Source organism: Sarcophilus harrisii, chromosome 2, assembly GCF_902635505.1.
Source record: "Sarcophilus harrisii chromosome 2, mSarHar1.11, whole genome shotgun sequence".
Taxonomy (NCBI): domain Eukaryota; kingdom Metazoa; phylum Chordata; class Mammalia; order Dasyuromorphia; family Dasyuridae; genus Sarcophilus; species Sarcophilus harrisii.
In genome coordinates this window covers 462,504,300-462,523,427 of record NC_045427.1, presented here as the reverse complement: position 1 = coordinate 462,523,427, position 19,128 = coordinate 462,504,300, and the positions used below count along the sequence as shown (strand labels likewise).

The 19,128-nt window shown below is 38.7% G+C and overlaps 1 protein-coding gene across 4 annotated transcripts in view; it reads left to right on the top strand.

The window, feature by feature from the left end:
* MYLK3 (myosin light chain kinase 3) overlaps window positions 1-19,128 on the top strand; it is an 81,311-nt gene that overhangs the window by 28,707 nt on the left and 33,476 nt on the right. For 2 of the 4 annotated variants that reach the window (XM_031954414.1, XM_031954413.1), the window contains exons 2-3: window positions 16,396-16,486; window positions 17,364-17,784. In XM_031954414.1, the coding sequence (XP_031810274.1) occupies window positions 16,396-16,486; window positions 17,364-17,784 (512 nt within the window). Of the gene's footprint in view, window positions 1-4,812; window positions 5,728-16,395; window positions 16,487-17,363; window positions 17,785-19,128 lie in introns of those variants that run through there. The other 2 variants (XM_031954412.1, XM_012553791.3) reach the window with 2 other exon arrangements.

The following is a 19,128-nucleotide window of genomic DNA, read 5'->3' as shown; positions in this document are numbered from 1 at the left end:
TTCCTGACTTTAGACCTGAAGCTCTATCTGCTGTAGCACCTAACTGCCCCCAGTATATAGTAGGAATTTAAATAATTGTTGAATTGAAGTGAGTTAATCCTTTGAATTTAGAAAGTTGAAGCAGCTAGATGATGCAGTAGATAAGGCACAGGCCCAGAATCAAGAAGATCTAAATTCAAATTCATCCTCAGATACTTACTATATCTGTGACTCTGGGCAAGTCCCTTAACCCTGTTTATCTCAGTCTCTTCATCTGTAAAATGAACTGGGGAAGGAAATAGAAAACTCTAGTTTCTTTGCCAAGAAAACCACACGAATCATGAGGTCATGAAGAAGTGATCACAAACGGACAACTGAACAACAACAAATTTATATCGCCATTTATAAAGCATTTTTCAAAGATTGTTTTTTCATCTTTCCTGAGCAGTCTCTCAGGCTTATTAAAGAGAGGATTTTGTTTTTTGTGGTTTAGAGAAATTCCTGGGGGGAGCAATCTCAGTAGAGATAGTGACTTGATGGAACAAATCTGAACTTTAAAACTCCAAAGACTTGTGGAGCGCCTGTTGAATGCAGGATTCTGAGCCAGCACTAAGGGGATGATAAAGATAAATAAGACACATTTTCTGACCTGGAAGAACCTACATTGTAATGAGAGAGATAAGTGGTTAAAGATAACTACAGCATAAGACAGAACATGTTAAGTGCTATGGGGCATCTGAAGAGAAGCGATCACTTGCTTTAGGGATACAGTAAACACTTCATGGAGGAGCTATGGGTAGATTTGCAGCAGGCTTAGGTGTGGGAAGAGAATACTTCATATTTAAAATGATATATGAGAAAAGACACAGAGATGGAAAAGTATGGGATGGCAAGTCTAGTTGGCTTGAATTCATGTTAGGTATCTGAAATTCTAAAGGGAAAATTTAAGATCATTGCACTGCCTTACAAGAGCTGTGATAGATACTTTAAGTGACTCAGGAGGGTGCTATCTGTTCAAAGGATATCCTTGACAAAGAGCAGTGAAGGGATGAAAAAAAACTGAAACTTAGGAGTCAAGTGATTTGATTTTTTTGATGTTTTAATATTTTTATTTCCCCCAATTACATGTAAAACAATTTTTTACATTTATTTTTAAAATTTTGAGTTTCATATTCTGTCTCTTCCCCCCTTCCCCATATTAAGAAAGATACATGTGAAGCCAGGCAAAACATTTCCATAAAAGTCATGCTGCAAAAGAAAACATAGATCCCTTCCCCCCATACACATACATACCACACCAAAAAAGAAGTTAAAAAAAAAAGAAGCATACTTCAGTCAGGAGTCAAGTGATTTGACCAAAGCTGCGCAAGTAAGTAGTAGACCCAATATTTGAACACACATCCTCTGTTTAATTCATTATTAGGTCAAATCCAAATTCAATTAAACTTTGTAGCACAGTAAAAAAAAAAAAAAAAAAAAAAAAAAAAAAAAAAGAGTGCTAAAAATGGGGAATCAGAACATCAGATTTTTCAAAGGGTATGGGCATTTTAGTAATTTTTGGAGCACAATTCCAAATTGCTTTTCAAAATAGCTAGACCATTTCACAGTTCTACTAACAACAGCACATTAATGTGCCTATTTTAGATCATTGTTAATAACATTCATCAGTGAACTATTAGAGTAACTAATTTTCCTTCTCTATCAACTGAATTTGTCTTAATTACTTCTTGTATTATTTTTACATCATAAATTACAAAGCTGGTTTAAGGGCATATTTCATGTGACTACTTGCCTCAGATGCCAAGATAGCTAGTTATAGCTTAACTCAGTGTTCATTGAATGATTAAATTCAATTTTTTTAATAATCCAGATTATTATTGTATAAACTGAATAGTAAATGGTTTCCCTTGTACATATTTTCTATTTCAGGAAGAAATATTTCTCATAAATCTCCCATTCTTAGTTTCATCTCCTTATATATTGCTCCTTCAGCCTAGAATGCTTTCATTTCTCCTTTTCATCTATCTAAATCCTTACCAATCTCAAGGATAACAGCTGAATACTTTAGGAATATGTCTTTTGACATATTCTCCTCTAGGAATCCTCTCTTGATCATTCCAGCCCACAATGATTCCTCTCTTCTCCAAACTCCTTTACCACTTAGAGCCTATACTTTGTGCTTTCCTTAAAAAAATATATATATATGTATATATATATATATATGTCTTTTATCTTTATTTTACCTTTATATCCAAATATATCCCTATCACCTTGTCACAATTATTTAAAAAATAATGCAGAAAAAAATCATTTCTGCAAAACCAACTGTCACATCAATAGTACCTAACAGTAGTAGTAGTCCGTATCCATAGTCTCTTACCTCTGCAAAGAAGGAAGGAAACATACCACATACTTTTAGCATGTGATGATAAACTAATACAATATATTCTCTGACTACATACATAGTTGTTGATTTCTCCAACAGAATTGTGATCTCTTTGAAGACAGACTGTACCTGAAGCTTCTCTTGTATTCTGTACGGTATGATATTTAATAGATATTTGGAATCACAGAATGTTAGAGAAAGAATATTGGAGGTTATCTCAGCCCAACTTATTCCAAGGTGACAATTGAATTTGTTGTATGTAATTCAATTAACAAACACTCATTAATATGTGAGCACTGGGTTAAGTACACATTGTTTAAGACAGAAAATGGTCCTTGCCCTCTGGGAGCTTACATTAGCCTGAAGGGTTACATTTATTCATTTATTAAATATCTATTCAGCATCTACTATGTGCCATCCACTGTGCCAAGGCTGGTTATAATATGAGTGTTGATAAGTAAATATGAATTAAATGGAGGAGAGATAGCACTAACAACTCAGGGGACCGGGAAGGCTTCACAGAAGATAGTACACTAGAGTTTGGCTGGGAAGGAAGACAGGTTTCTGAAAGGTAGGAATGAGGAAGAAGCTCATTCTAGGACTGGGTAAGTGTCTTGTAGTTAAAGAACGAACATCAAGTTCACTGGGGAAGGGAGGGAGAGATATTTCAGGTTAGCTGAAATGTAGAATTCATAGAAGAGTAATGTGAAATAAATCTGGAAAGGTGGGTTAGAACCAGATTGTGGTAGACCTTAAAAAACAATAATGAATTTTTTGGTTTTGATTTTAGAAATAATAGGGAGCCATTGACATTTTTTGAGCAGAGCTACATAGTTACAGTGACATCATTGTGATATAACACAGTGATGACTATTTGGAAGGGTGTAGTCTCATATGCTATACACCATCTTTTCTCTGGGTTGTATTATTAAGTTCACTTTCCAGAAGGCCCACGTCTCTTATGGTTGATTCAGAGTAAGACTGTAATGTATATTGAGGACATCACAGATGGCAAAGAATCATAAGATTTTAGAGCAGAAAACGACCTACCAAATCCTTACATTACATTTCATACAATCCTTACATTACTTAGTCCAAGAGAAGAGAAATGACTTGTTTAAAGTGATATAGTGAGTTAGAGGCAGAGTCAGGGTTCAACAAAGATTCCTTGATGCCCAGTTCAATACTCATTTCTTTGTAACACATTAAAAGAAAATGATGCCTTGGTTTGATTACTTTTTCTTTTTGTAAGAGGTAATATTGTTATTTAGGTGATTTCCTTCCTTCCTTCCTTCCTTCCTTCCTCCCTCCCTCCCTCCCTCCCTCCCTCCCTTCCTTCCTTCCTTCCTTCCTTCCTTCCTTCCTTCCTTCCTTCCTTCCTTCCTTCTCTCTCCTTCCCTCCCTGTCTTCCTACCTTCTTTCCCATCTAAGATCTTCCTTAAATTTAGAATTTCATTTTCTCTATCCCTATTTTTGCATTGATTGCCCCTCTATCCCTAAAGTATTCTTCCTCTTTATTTCTGTTTCTTGGAATGCTGAGCTTCTGCCAAAGTTCAGCTCAAAGGCCTTACCTGATTCCACTCCTTGGAAATGCACCAGCCTCCTCCCCACCCCTGGTTTTATTTCATATTTACTTATCTCAATATGTGCTATTTTTCATATATTTAAGTTTCTCGAGAGCAAAGACTCTCATTTTGTCTATGTATCTTCACTGTCTAGCACAATGCCTGGCCCATTGTCACTTAAGAAATATTTATTAAAGTTTGAAATCAGTTAAACTGACTTGAAGTGAAACATTCATATAGTGTAGGTCTATTATGTATATACTAAGTATAACACACATATGTGGTTTTATGTATACATGAACATATGCATATACACATGAATGAATATGTGTGTGTGTGTGTGTGTGTGTGTGTGTGTGTGTATTTCATGTATTGATGTGCCTAGAAACATTAGCCCAGACCTCTGGATACTGATGTGTATATAGATTCAAAGGATTTTAAAAGATAAAAAATCTAACACAATTTAAGATGCTTTCTTCTGGGTCTTTACTCTCATCAACAATTAAATAAAAAGGCTTTACTTGCTTTACATTAACTGCTCTTCAAGCCTGGATATGTAACTCATTCCCTCTCTCTCTGGGCCTCAATTCTAGGCTCTAAAATTCTCTCATTCCACAGGGAAGCGGGTGCTGAGTAACTGCATGGTCATCAACTGGCAACGAATTACTCTCAGTTGAGGTTGAGGAGGAAACCCTACAAGGAATGTAGCTCCAGGTTGTCAAGTGTATCTTGGTGCCAGGAAAGAATTGGAGGTTATTGTCGTTGGGTTCTATTTTTAAAATCAAGTGATAGGTGGCTGGAATGTGGCTCAGGCATTCAGGGTTCTTACATCCCAATACTATCCTGAGGGATAAATCCAGCCTTCTCAGGCTCTCTTTGCCTGGAGAAAGTGAAGTTGCCTATAAAGGTTTTTTCTTTTTATGAAAGTTCATGTCAGTTCCCCAAGCCAGGTGATGTCAATTCTGAAGATATTGCCCATCAGCAGCCTCTCAGAGAGGAATTTTAAACGTTGCTGTGACGTCAAAGTGCCCCCAAAGAGGGACTTGGGCCAAATATTGCCTGTCACTCTTGGGCAGGCCCTACAGAGGAGAAGATAACAGAAAACACAGTCCCCTTCTCCCAGTAACAGCAATGTTCAGGGGGCTAAAGAAGACAGCCTAAAAGCCTCTTGAAGCAATCTGAATTCCAAAGGAGAGTGAACTTGACACAAAAAATAATGCATTTCCAGGGGCCCACAGTCTAGTTGGCAAATACCAACTTTCACTAGACTTCCTGTTGATTGCTTCTTGCCTAGTCAAAATGTCAGAATCTTCCAAGCAGAGCACAGGATCTTGTGGGGACGTTGGGAAGCCCAGGTTGCCGGTAAGTGGCAGGAATTGTTTAAATACCATGGACAAAAAATTGAACTTGCTGAATGAAAAGGTAGACAAACTTTTGACTTTCCAAGAAGACGTGGCAGGAAAACTAGAGAGCGTGTATCAAGGCATTGGCAACCTAGAACGGGGCATCAGCAAGATCGCGGCGGCTTCGAAGGCAGATCTCCCCTGGGAAGATGGGACTCAAGCCCCAGCTCAGACGGGATGTCCTGAGATGCTGGAACTGGTGAGGGCTGTGCAGCAGGACACTTCCCGACACAGCACCATGCTTGAAGGGTTAGTCAAGATGGTCACTGCAGTGGACAAAGCCATGGCTTTGATCGGAGTGCTTTTCCAGAATTCTAAAGTGGTGGATTTCATTCTGCAAGACAGTAATCCCTGGAGGAAAGGAAGCTTAGCTGATGCTGAGAGTCTTGAGGAGGTTGGTTTATATTTTCTTCTTTCCGCACTGTCCCTTGTCAGAAGAGGATCCATGGTATGGACATGGGTGGCTGGCTTCCCTCATAGAATTCAGCATCGGGAGTGGCAATAAGGTCTGGGGTATTGAAGACTAGACTTTTTTCCCCTCTCCATCTTCTTTGAATGAATCTTCTTTGGGGAATTTATTTGGGTGCTAAATTCTCATATCTTTGTGGAATCTTATTTAATTGGATGTCATGAGGTTGACTGAGAGTGGTAATTAATAGGATCGTAGGATTTAGAGCTGAAAGCATAAAGATCATGTGGTCCAACCCTTCCATTTTACAGACGAGGAAACTGAGATTTAAGGAAGTTGAAGGTCTTGTGCCAGGTGACAGAAATAGTAAGTAACAGAGACAGATTTGACCATGTCACTTCACTCTTTACATAAGAAGTTTCAGAGGCCCATAGAATGAAATCCATATTCCCCTGTTTGGCAAATGTCCTTCAGCCTACCTTGTCAGACTTTTTGCATACTGCGCCCCTTTATGCTCTCTGAAAAGTTCAAATTTGCTTTCTTTTTTTTTAAAATTATAATAACTTTTTATTGACAGAACCCATGCCAGGGTAATTTTTTATAACATTATCCCTTGCACTCCTGTTCCGATTTTTCCCCTCCCTCCCTCCACCCCCTCCCCTAGATGGCAAGCAGTCCTATATATGTTAAATATGTCGCACAAACTGGCTTTCTTTTTGTTCCCATATAGAACATTCCATTTCCTATTTCAAGTCCTTCAAATGGATCGTCTCCCATGCTTTCCCTTGCCAACTCCAGCTCATTGGAATCCTTAGCTTTATTCAATTCTTGGCGCCCCTCTTCAATTCAAAACCTATCCCAATCACCTTCTGAAAAGCACTTTGTGTTTATCTTCTTAATATTTTACCTTTACTTATATGTCAACCTAATTTCCCCCAATAGAATGTAAGATTCTTGAGGTTTCACTTTTGACTTTGTTTCTCTAGTACTTATTTATTTAGCACAGTGCCTAACTTGATGAATGAGTGCATTGGGACCCTGCGTACTCTGAGTGTAATTCCAGAACTCTTTCCAATATGTTATATTACTTTTCAAAGGGACTACATGTTAAGGCAATCAGGCTTTTGGATTAGCTTGGGGAGTCATAAAATTATACTGTTAGAGCTATTCTGGATTTCAGAGACCTTCTGGTTCAATTTCTTTATTTTATAGAAGGGGAAATTGAAACTCAGAGAGTGGAAGGGATTTGAATCATTTCTTCAGTGTCATTTATGAGATGATGTTGATATGTTCCTTGTGTGGCTCTTTTGCTGTGATAAAGAAAAGGATGATGACTAACCTTAATGAGAATTCTAAGGAGGAAAAAGGCTACCAGGATAAGTATGGGGCATACTGTGGATTATGAAAGAAATCTCTCTTTGATAATCCTATAATACCCTTCCTTGGACTGGGGCTTTTTGAATGGGTGACCTTATCCAGTTTCTTCTTTTTTCCTTTTCCCTCCCTTCCTTTGTTCCTTCCTTTGTTCCTTCCTTCGTTCCTTCCTTTTCTTCCTTCTTTTTCTTCCTTCCTTTTCTTTAGGGAGAGATAAACTGGTCACATGGGGGTATCTACAATAAGGGGACTAGGTCAGAACTCTTTTTCCCCACAGTCTGTCACTAAAAATACCTGCAGATTCTCACCTCCTCCAGGTCTTTCTTTCCTTCTCCATTCTCCTGTCCTATCCAACCCTGTTTGGGGTAATCAGTGTTCTAAAAACAGTCAGGCCCTAGGTGTCACTGCCCAGAGGCCCACGTCGTGGGCAGGACTGCTGAGCTGGCATTCGTTGCTAAGTGTTGTGCAATCAGAAACATTTGTTTATAAAGGCAGAGGGGAGAGACTGTCAGATACTGCCTGAATGGACACTAAGTGATGGAACACTTAGCAACACCCAGACTGCCTGGAGCCACAAGTTCAAATCTATTCAGTTATTCATAATCCTCCAGGAGAAGATAGCCAGACTAGAAAGGCTACAGTGGAGACTACCTGGGGCTGGAGTAGTCAAACTAGGCTGGGAAACAATCCATGAACTTCAGGGGAAGTTTTTCTTTTGGAGGAAGGGCTTAAAAGGACATGTTCTAAGGGCAGCTAGGTGGTGCAGGGGATAGAGCAGCAGCCCTGAAGTCAGGAAGACCTGAGTTCAAATGTGGTCTCAGACACTTAATACTTCCTGGCTGTGTGACTCTGGGTAAGTCACTTAACCCCCAATTGCCTCAGTAAAAGAAAAAACAAAACAAAACAACATGCTCTTGAGTAAAAAGGAGTGTGTTCAATTGTGGATGGACATATTGCTTGTGTATTATCTTGCATCTCTTCTTTTTTTGTGACTAAATTTCTTGAGGAGGTTATCTATCACAAATTCCTTCCCTTCCCTTCAATTCAATTCAATTAAAACTTCTCTTTCCAAAGTTACTGATGATTGCTTAATTGTCACATCAAATGGCCTTTTCTTAGTACTCATCCACTTGATCTCTCTGCTGCAATATTGCAAGATCATCCTCTTCTTGACTCTTTTCTCTCTTGGTTTTCATGACTCTGATCACTCCTGGTTCTCCTCTTAGCTAACTAATCCTCATCTGTCTCTCTTGCTGGATCTTCATCCAGATCATGCCCCATAATAGTGGGTGGTCCAAAGGGTCTATCCTGAGCCTTCTCTTCTTCTTTTATATCCTCTTTCACTTGGTGTTCTTGTCAGCTTTCATGGTTTCAATTATCATTTCTATGCAGATGACTTCGGTTCCACTTGTCCAGCCCTAAACTGTTTCCTCTATCTGTCTATTTCAGCCTGAATGTCCCTTAGGCATCTTAAACTGAACAAATCTAAAACTGAACTCATTCTCTTTCCTCCCAACCTTTTCCTTTTCCTAACTTCCCTATTGTTTTGTTGTTCACTCATTTCAGTCAGGTTCGACTCTTTGTGACCACATTTGGGGTTGTCTTGGTAGAGACAGTGGAGTGATTTTTGCCATTTCCTTCTCCAGTTCATTTTCCAGATGAGTAAACTGAGGCAAATAGCATTAGGTGACTCGCCTAAGGTCATACAGTTAGTGTCTGAGGCCAGATTTGAACTCAGAAAGTGTCTTCCTGACACCAGGCTTGGCACTGTATCTGCTACACCACCTACCAGTCCAACTTCCCTTGAACTACTCAGGATACCACCCTTCTTTCAGTGCTCCAGGCTTGAAACCTAGACTCCTCACTCTCACCCTCCATATCCAATCAGGGTCAAGTCCTGTCATTTCTATCATCATATCTCTCGTATAAGTTCCCTTTTTTCCTCTGACAATACTATCTCCCTGGTATAGTCTCACAGGACCTCACACCTGAAGTATTGCAATAACTTTTCCTGCCTCATGTCTCTCCTGTTTCAATCCAATTTATATTCTGCTCAGTTATCAAATTTAATCTTCCTTTAGACACAAGTTTGACCATTTTACTACCCTATTCAATAAACTCCAGTGGCTTCCTATTACTACCAGGATGAACTATAAAATCCTCTTTTAAGGCTTTTAAAGTCTTACATGATGACACTCCTTTCTATCTTTTCAGTCTTCTTATACTTGCCTCCACTCACAGTACTGTATTGTGTGATCCATTGACAGTAGCCATCTTGTTCCCTGATTTTTCAACTGGACATTTTCACTGGCTATCCCCCATGCCTGAAATTTTCTCCCTATTTATCTCTCCTCCCTTGCTTCCCTGACATCCTTGAGGTCTCAGCTAAAGTCCTACCTTCTGCAAAAAGATTTTCTCCATCCTTCTTAATCTTGGTACTTTCGTTCTAAGATTACCAATTTGTCACACTGTGTTTAGCTTATTTGTACACAATTTTTTGTATGTTGTCTTCTGCCAATCTGAGATCTTTAAGAGCAAGGACTTCCTCCCTCTCTCCCTCCTTGCTTTGCTTCTCTCCCTCCCTCCTTCCTTCTATCTTCCTTCCTTCCTTCCTTCCCTCCCTCCCTCCCTTCCTCTTTCCTTCCTTCCTTCCTTCTCCTTCATGTTTTTGTGAAATGATTTGTTCTGTGTAAGAGGCTACCTATGTTTCCAGGTCCATCTCAAGGTCCATCTCCTCCCGCAGTTTAGCACTTGGTTTTTTAATGTAGTCTTCTATTGCTCTTTGTGTGAGGAGTCCTGTGCATTCTAGATAGAATTTCTATAAAGCACCTCTGCCATTTAAAAATTCTTAACTTTTAAATTTCAATTGTTAACATTAGTAGAAAAAAAGGTTGTAAATAGCATTTAAATTCCAAATGAATTTCCTTTTCTCAGCCCCCTGGCTTTGAATCTTGTCAAGCATAAGATACTTTTCTTTCTTCCTATGAACTCAGATCACAAAATCTGAAATTAGAATATCCTATTCTAGAGACTGTCTCTATCCTAAGCATTAATGCACTTACTTTTAAATGCTTTGAATTTGAGGGAGGCAAAGAGTTCAGATCTTGGCTTTGCCATGTATGACCTATGAGATCTTGGGAAAATTACTTAAAACTTTCTGCAACTTCAGTTTCCTCAGCTGTAAAATGTAGGGGTTAAACTGCAAGTCTTTGAAAGTCTCTTTAAGTTCTGAATCTCTAACCCTGTATTACTCAGAGAATATCTAGATGGTTCAAGAGATGGCATCTGGAAAACAAAGAAGCTTTTTATGTATTTCAGTGGGGAAAGAGCCCATCCTGGTCATTATGAGCCTTGATTCTGATGCCTTCCTCTGCTGCTTACAAGCTATGTCACCTTAAACACTTTATTTCCATGCCTCAGTTTCCTCAAATTATTATCACAAAGGAGATTAATACATGTTCTATTTACCTCACAGAATAGTCCTGAGGAAAGCAAATTACTCTAACACATTCTAGATGCATGAAATTTTCCCCACTGTGCCTCTTACAGGATTGAACTTAACTTTAGAAGGCCAGAGCTGAACGCAGCCTCATGGATCACTTAGTCTAACTTCATTTTAGAAAAGGCAGCTAGAATGAGATCATAGAAATAGTAAGTAGCAGAGCTCTACTAGAACTCCTTCCTAAGAACAGAACAGATGTTAATGGATGTGTGATCATTAGTTTCAGCCAGTGTAGCACCATGAATAGAGAGATTTAGAATTATGGAGATCTGGGTTCAAGTCTCACCTCTGATCTTTACTCCTGAGTGACCCTGGGCAGGTCACTTGGTCCTCAATGCTGTAGGCAATTCTCTAAGGCTACTCCCTCTTCCCCACCTCATTCCCAGCTCAGAGGGTACTGGAATCAGAAGTAGCATCTCTCAGAACTAAGGGCAGACTAGCCTTCCCTCCTGTCCCCTTACCTCTATGAGGCCATATTGGGGATGGGGGAACCATTTTATAAACTCTAGTTTTTCTCTGAGACAGTTTCAACCTTTTCCATTCCTTCTGGCTGGGACCTGCAAGGGAGGGGAGGAAAGGGTTTGGTCAGTGTCCCCACTGGAGCAAAAAGCTTGTGTGGGGGTGGAGAAGGAAAGGGAGAGATTATAACATTTCAATCCAACAAGGTCTGCCAAAGGACACAGATAATAACTTCTGCTTCCTGAGGATCAGGTCAGACAAAGGCTTTGTAGAAAGGGAGCAAATGAAAAGGGCCCTTCAGAGCTAGGAATAATAGTGTTGCAGTTCAAAGGAGACGCCAAAAAGCTTGGGGTTCCAGACTAATGTCACAAGATGTCTCAAAAGAATCTGTAGGCTCAGACCCATCTCCAAAGCAAGGGCCAAAGTTTATTATAATTGTAATACCAATTAAAGTGGGCTAAGTTTCAGAAGAATTCAGCAAGGAACCAACAAACAAAAAGACAAATTTACAGGAAAAAGAGAGTCCAGGTGCTTCAAGTCACTTATGTGCTAATTTTATGGTTTACAGGTAGATTTGAGCAGTAGGTCTGGTGTATACCTCAGAAACTTTGTTATCATTGACCAACAGATTGTTATCTAACAGCCAGCTTTGTTTATAGAACTGTAGCACTCCCAAGGAACCTCAGGATAATCGCTACATCTTCCCTAGAAGTTAGGGGATATTTTTTAATTACACCACTCCCAAGACCCAATGGTCTTAGGGTTTATTGCTATCTCTCCCCTAGAAGTTGACCTCTGTCAATAGTAAGATCAACCTGAGAGATAATAGTATTTATTTCTTCATTCTGCTGCAAAAATAATCTTTCTCAAGCAGAGTTCTGATCATGTCACTCCTTTGCTCAAACATCTTTAGTTGTTCCCTATTGCTGGCTAGGTGGTATGTATGGTGAATGAAGACTTGAAGTCAGAAAGACTCGACTTCCTGAGTTCAAATCTGTCCCTAGATACTAACTATCTGTAGGATCCTAGGCAAGTCACTTAGCCCCATTTGCCTCAATTTCCTTATCTGTAAAGTGAGCTGGAGAAGGAAATGGCAAACTACTTAGGCGTCTTTGCCAAGAAAACCCTAGATGGGATCATGAAAAGTCAGATTCTATTGAAAAAAAAATTGAAAAAAAAAAAAAAAGAACATTGCTTGTTAAGTCTAGTTAAAATGACTAACTGGAATGCAAAGCATTGGTAGAGGGAATTTCTTTACCCACAAGAAATCATGAGTCCAGCCCTAAGCTCTTCCAGTCTCCCCTCACCAACAATTAAATCCATATCCAACACAATCTCATTAGAAGAAACATCTTTCTGCTTTGTACAAACAGGCAGCATCCTGCCTTTGCAGCTTTATCTTCTATTGCTCACCTATTTGTACTCTATTCTCTATTCTTTGCCCCACCCCAAACACATCCCTTGCCCTGAGACCTTTATCTCTTTGTTCATGTGGTCCACCCCTTGTTTTATGTTTTTATGTCTTGGTCTTTCTCCTTTCCACCTCCCTGTTGAAAGAAAATGATCTTTTTCTAAGCTCTCACTTAGCACTTTGTTGAACAATTCTCTAACTTGTTCTTCATGTAACATTGTATTCTCTAGTTATTTGAGTCTGTGCTTTAACTCTCCAACTAGACTGAAAGTTCCAAGAGGGGAAGAATCATATGTTTTGATGATTTTGCATTAGTATAGTACTTTGCAAGAGTAAGTAGAAGGTTAATTAATTTTGGTTGGAGTGAAATGAGATTAAAAACAAGAGGAGGAAAGAAAGAGGAAATATAGGGAGATAAAACAGGAAAAAATAATGAGTTAGTAGTTATAATGGAAGTGTATCTCAAGAAGGGTAAGGAATGCTTAAATTCCTTTTTTTAAAAAAATATTTTATTTTTCTCCCAATAACATGTAAAAATAATCTTAAACGTTCATTTTAAGAAAAATTGCTGTTTCAAATTCTCTCCCTCCCTGCCTATCCTCCTCCCTTCATGAAATGGTAAGCAATTTGATAAAATTTCTATCTGTGCAATTGTGTAAAACCTATTTCCATATCAGTCATGTTATAAAATAAAACACAGACAAAAAACATAAAAGAAAACAAGTGAAAAATAGTATGCTTCAATTTGCATTCAGACTCCATTAGTTCTTTCTCTGAAGGTGTATTTTTCATTATGAGTTCTTCAAAATAGTCTTGGATCATTGTATTGCTGAGAATAGCTAAGTCACTCACAGTTGATCATTGTACACTCTTGCTATTACTGTGAACTGTTCTTTGCATCAGTTCGTGTAAGTCTCTGCAGGTTTTCTGAAATCAGTCTGCTCATCATTTCTTATAACACAATAGTAGAGCTTTAATTTATAATCGTATATCACAACTTGTTCAGCCATTCAGTTGATGAGTATCCCCTCAATTTCCAATTCTATAATCACAAAAAGAGCTGCTATAAATATTTTTGTACACATAGGTCTTTCCCCCTTTTTTGATCTCTTTTAGACATACACCTAATAGTGGTATAAATCCCTTAAAAAAAAAAAAAAACTGTTTCCCAAATCAGGGTTATGGGTTATATCTATCTTTCTCCTTCTTTACCCACCTGTACAAGGGCCTCTTGGGAGCTAGGTTTTCCTTTTCCCAAAGACTATGGCCAGGTAACAGAAAATAGTAGAATCATAATCTAGGAATAAGGTCCCCATACATCAGACTTCTTCAAAGGACAGAAATACCAAGGAGACAGAATAGTATTTCTGCTCCACTTTAAAAACTGCTTTTGTCATTACAAAGAGAAAATAGGAAATTTTTCTTTGGGAATTCTAAAGTAGAGACAGACATACAAACAGAACCAGACTTTGAGTGTAACAACGTCAGCCACTACTTTGGGCTTTCTCAGAAGAGTGCCACTAGAGATTTTCAGAGCTGTTTTGTATGCTTTTATAATAGTTGACATACCTGGGTATGGCACAGAATCACAGAAAATAAGGACTGGAAGAGATTTTAGGAATCATCTTGTCCAATCCTTTCATTTTTACAGGTGAGAAAACTGAATTGAGAAAAGCAAAGTGATTTACCTAAAATTATATTTGGAGCTAGGGGGCAGAACTATGACTTGAAAATACAAATCTTTTGATTCCAAGTAGAGTCAGAAATAATTATACTTTATTTTTTCTTGAGACTTATCTTGAGGTGGGATTGGAATGTGTGTGTATGTGTGTGTGAGAGAGAGAGAGACAAACACAGATACACAGAAGAGGAGGAGGAGAGAGAGAATGGGGAAGAGAGAGGAAGAGAAAAAAGGAGAAGAGAAAGAGAGAGGAGGGGGGGAGATGGAAAGAGAGGAGGAGAGAGAAAAAAGAGAAAAAGGGAGAGGGAGGAGGGGGAAAGAAAAGAGGTAGGAAGAGAGAGAGAGGGAGAGAGAAAGAAAAGAAGGAGGGAGGAGGAGAGAGATAGGGAGAGGGAGAGGGAAAGGGAGAGAGACTTTTTAATGACCGGCATGTTGCTAAGCATGCTGGCAATATAAAAATGAACAGCAAGATAGATCCCTGCTCTCAAGCAGAAAAATAACACAAAAGGAGAACTAAAAAGGGTATGGTAGACTGGAATGGGGAGGGGGGACTAGCCACTGTCTACCCAGCATAGTAAAGAGGTGGTGAGGAGATTTCATTCCCCAGCAAGATAAGCGGAATGCTCACTATTAGAGCCTGGTGATTCAGGAATGCAGTCCAAGATGGGAATTATGAGTTGAATGAAAACAAGCCAAGAGTCAAATTCCCACTTGGCTCCCAGAACATACCTAGGCACAAAATAGGCTCTCAATAACAACTCGTTAAATCTAGCTTCCACTTAGATGTTTTGATCTAATAGTTAATGACTTTCATGTTACTATCCAAAAAGAAATGCAATCCGGCTCCATTGGAGTTTCATTAGAAGGTGCTTATTAAACTTGAACTTTGAGAACCTTCCAAGGTAAAAAAGACATATCTCCTTGGGCAGAGAACTAGTTTATTACTAAGGTCAGAGAATCTAGAACTGGAAGTGATATTAGCAATTATGTAGTTCAACCCCTTCATTTTACAGATGAAGTGAAAGTAGGGCCTAAATAGATCACTCTTAACAGCAGAGGAAAAAAGGCTCTTCTAAGATCACTGAACTGGGGACTCAGGAAATCTAGGTAAAAATCCCACCTCTTACATTTATTAGGTGTGACCTTGGATCTTTCTGGATTTTAGTTTCTTATGTAAAAGAGGAATAATACTTCCATTGCTAATTTCACAAGATTGTGGTGAGAGAAGTACTTTGTTATTAATCCTTTAAGTTCCATGAAAGTGTAAATTATTATAATTAAATAGAAGATACTTTTTCTCAAGTCAGAACTAATATTTTTATTCGTCTTAATAGATAATTTGGTTAGAGACTACCTGTAGCAATTAATTCAACCAGGTCAACTATCTGTTGATAGCCTCTATATGCAAAGCCCTATGCTAGAGACTGAAGAAGCAAATTTCCAAAGAGTTCTTTTTCATAGCTTTGACTTAGTATGTGCTTCCTTAGTCTTGGTTCTTATGTATTTTTTCAAGTGTCTTCAAAGCTATTTCTCTCTTTAGAGTGTGTAGAGTTGTGTTTTCCCCTTCCTAGGGTCCAGCACAAAGCTCTGAATGCAGTAACATCACAGTATATAGGGAAAGGGCCCAAACCAGTCATTTCATTGGTATAGGGAACTCCCAACTGGGGAAATTCCTTCCACAAGTTCAGGTCAGCACCTTCTCCTCAACTTTTGTCTTTGAAAGCTCCCAAGAACACTGAAGGTAGGAAAGGCCAGAGCAGCGAGGATAGTTTTCTATTCTCTGGGCTCTGCTGTTTCTTTTTTCTTTCTTTCTTTTTTTGAATTAAAGCTTTTTATTTTCAAAAGATATGCATGGATAATTTTTCAACAGTAATCCTTGCAAAACCTTGTATTTCAATTTCCTCCCACCTCCTTCCCTAGATGGCAAGTAATCTAAAAAATGTTAAACATGATAAAAATATATGTTAAATCCAATATATGCATACATGCTGTTTCTTTAGGATCCTAAGAATCTAATATTCATGATTTGGAACTGAATGAGATCTTTGTATTCCTCTAGCTCAATATCCCCATTTTATAAATGTGGAAACTGATGTAAAACAACCTATCCAAGTTTATACAAGTAATAATCAGCTGTGTAAGAAGTGACCTCATCTCTTGTTTGCCTGAGCAAGAATTTTTATTTTACACTGTGTAATGATGTCTGTGATAATGCTTGCTTTTTAGAACAAGGAGAAAGCTGAGGAGAAGGGTGCTAAACCAAAGCAGACCCTTAGCACTCGAGGAGTACAAGCTGAGATCAGGAGGCCTTTGGAAGGTATGTGAGAACCTTTCTATTACTCCCTTGACCTGGAACATTTTCTGCATCCCCAACTATCCATGTGATCCAGGAACATAATCTTGTTTTTGTCCTCCACACTTTGGTGACAGGGAAGTTCTCAGGACCAGGGAACTTTGGAAACAGTTTTATTTATCAGGTATTTATTGAGCACCTACTTTATAATTGCTATATACTAGGCACTTTGGGACAAGAGAAGGGTTACAGAAGAAAGAGAGGATATTTCCTTTCTCAATGAGCTGATCCTCTCTATTCAGGAATTCTTAGCCTGTGATCTAAGAACTTAAAAAAATTGATAACTATTTCAATATAGTTGTTTGTTTTTGTAATCCTATGCATTTGGATTAATATTTTAAAAACAAATATTTTTCTAAGAAGGAGCTCATAAACTTTACCAGACTGCCAAAAAGTTCCTGCATACAAAAGAGTTAAAAAGTCCTTTCTCTGGTAGGAGACATGCACAAATGAGGCTGTGTTCAACATTCATCCATTCATTTTACAAACATTTATTTAGACCCTAATGTGTACAGGGCACTAGGCTGGTCACTGGAGAAGATGAAAAGTTTAGATTAGCTGTCTCTCCCCTCAGAGAGCTTACAGTCTAGTAGATGTTAAGAATAATAACAAAACAATATATGCTATTGGCGCAGAAAAAAGTAATAATTTTGAGTATGAGTGTTTTTTTAGAGGAGATGAAGTCCTCAAGCCTACCTTGGGATAGAACATTTCATTTTTAGAGTTTATACAACAAAGAGATAAGGAAATCTGGCCCATGATTCAAATCAACATACTTTATGCATCACACTAAGTGGTATTTAATTAACTTAAGATTTTTGTTGTCTGTTTTTCTGTTTAGAAAGCCAAAAAACAGAGTTGCCAGAGGGGAGGGACAAGAGGCTGCCCCCAGTGACCTCTAAAGATCCTCAAGTTAACTCAGACCCACTCAAAGGAGCATCAGCCTCCCTGAGGAAAGAAGATGGAGCTTCCCCCCAAGCTTCTTGCCAGAGGCCTTCATCACCCAAAGACGCAGTATCTAAAGACCTAGAGAAAGCTGGTACCATCACTCTTGTGCATCCAGATGGGGCAGTGACTGTTCCACAAGGAAAAAGTAAAATCTCCCAAGTTCAGGTGGCACCTAAGGGAGTGGAACAAGGAGGAGATATGCCTGCTTCTTGGCCGTCAGAAGAGGAGGCAAAGCCAAGTCCAGGACCCACCATTGAGGTCCCAGGAGCTTCTTCTCAGCCAGTGGGAGCTTCGGGTGGAGCGATGCCTCCAAGGTAGGGACTGATTATCCTGTCCATGCCTATGGAGCAGTAATTTGCAGCTACCTGTCAGATTTTGGTCCTCATCTGTAAAATGAGGGGATCAGACAAGATGACTTCGAAAGTCTCTTCCAGCCCTAGAATTGTGATCATTATGATTAAATATTATTATGATTAGATATATGTGATCTTAAGATCACTCAATAGCAGAGTTGGCAAGGACCTAGTTCAAGATTTCCCCCCATGTCCCTCTCAATTTTACAGATGAGTCATGGAAGGCTAGCGAAGGAAAGAAAGTAAAAGAGGAAAGAAAGGCTAGAGAAAGGAAAAATCAGTTCCTTTGTTGTAGGATTCAGTTTTTCTGACCCCAAATTTAGAGTTCTTCCTTTTTCTTTGAAATTACCTCTTCTCCACCAAGCCCTAACATCTTCATTTAAACCGTGCTCAAAATCACTGAATCACAGAGTTCCAGTGAGTTGGAAGCAACCTCAGGGACCCTCTGGCAAAACATTCCAGAAAAAGAATCTCTTATAACATATCCCACAAATAGTCATCTCACCTTCACTTGAAGACCTCCACTGAGGAGTCCTCTACCTTCTGAGATCTCTCATTCCACACTGCAATATCTCTGATTATTAAATTCAATCCTAACTCCACCCCTATGCAACTTTTATTTGTTGCTTCTAGTTATTGTCATTGGATTCAATTTGAATTGCTCTAGGGGCAACTAGGTGGCACAGTGGATAGAGCACTAACACTGAAGTCAGGAGGACCTGAGTTCAAATGTGATCTTAAACACTTAACACTTCCTAGCTGTGTGACCCCAGGCAAGTCACTTAACCCCAACTACCTTGCCAGAAAAAAAAATCTGAACTGCTCTAATACTTTTACTACCTCCTTCCTCACATCCCCCAAGACTTTTCTTTCTCATGTTCTTCCAGTTCTTTCAACTGATTTTTGTAAGGTATGGCCTCTTTTCTCTTACCATCCTGTCTTTTTCTGAATTCACTCAGATTTTTAAATTTCCTTCTTAAAATTATTGCCCCAAACAGAATACAGTTCTTTAGATATAGCTGAACCAGAATACAGGATTGTCACTCTCTCTGTCTCTCTCTGGCCTCTTTTAATATAACCTTGTATAACATTAGGGTTTTTGACTTGTGTCATACTATTAATGAAATTTAAGCTTATGGTTCACTAAAACCCTCAGATCTTTTTCTTAATTATATTCACAATTATTTTCTAGCCAAAACTCCCCTATTCTGTGATTCTGAGATTGATTTATACCTATTGTTTTATTTAATTAAATTTGACATCTTCTATTAACCTGTTGAGATTTTTTTTGGATCTTGGCTTCAT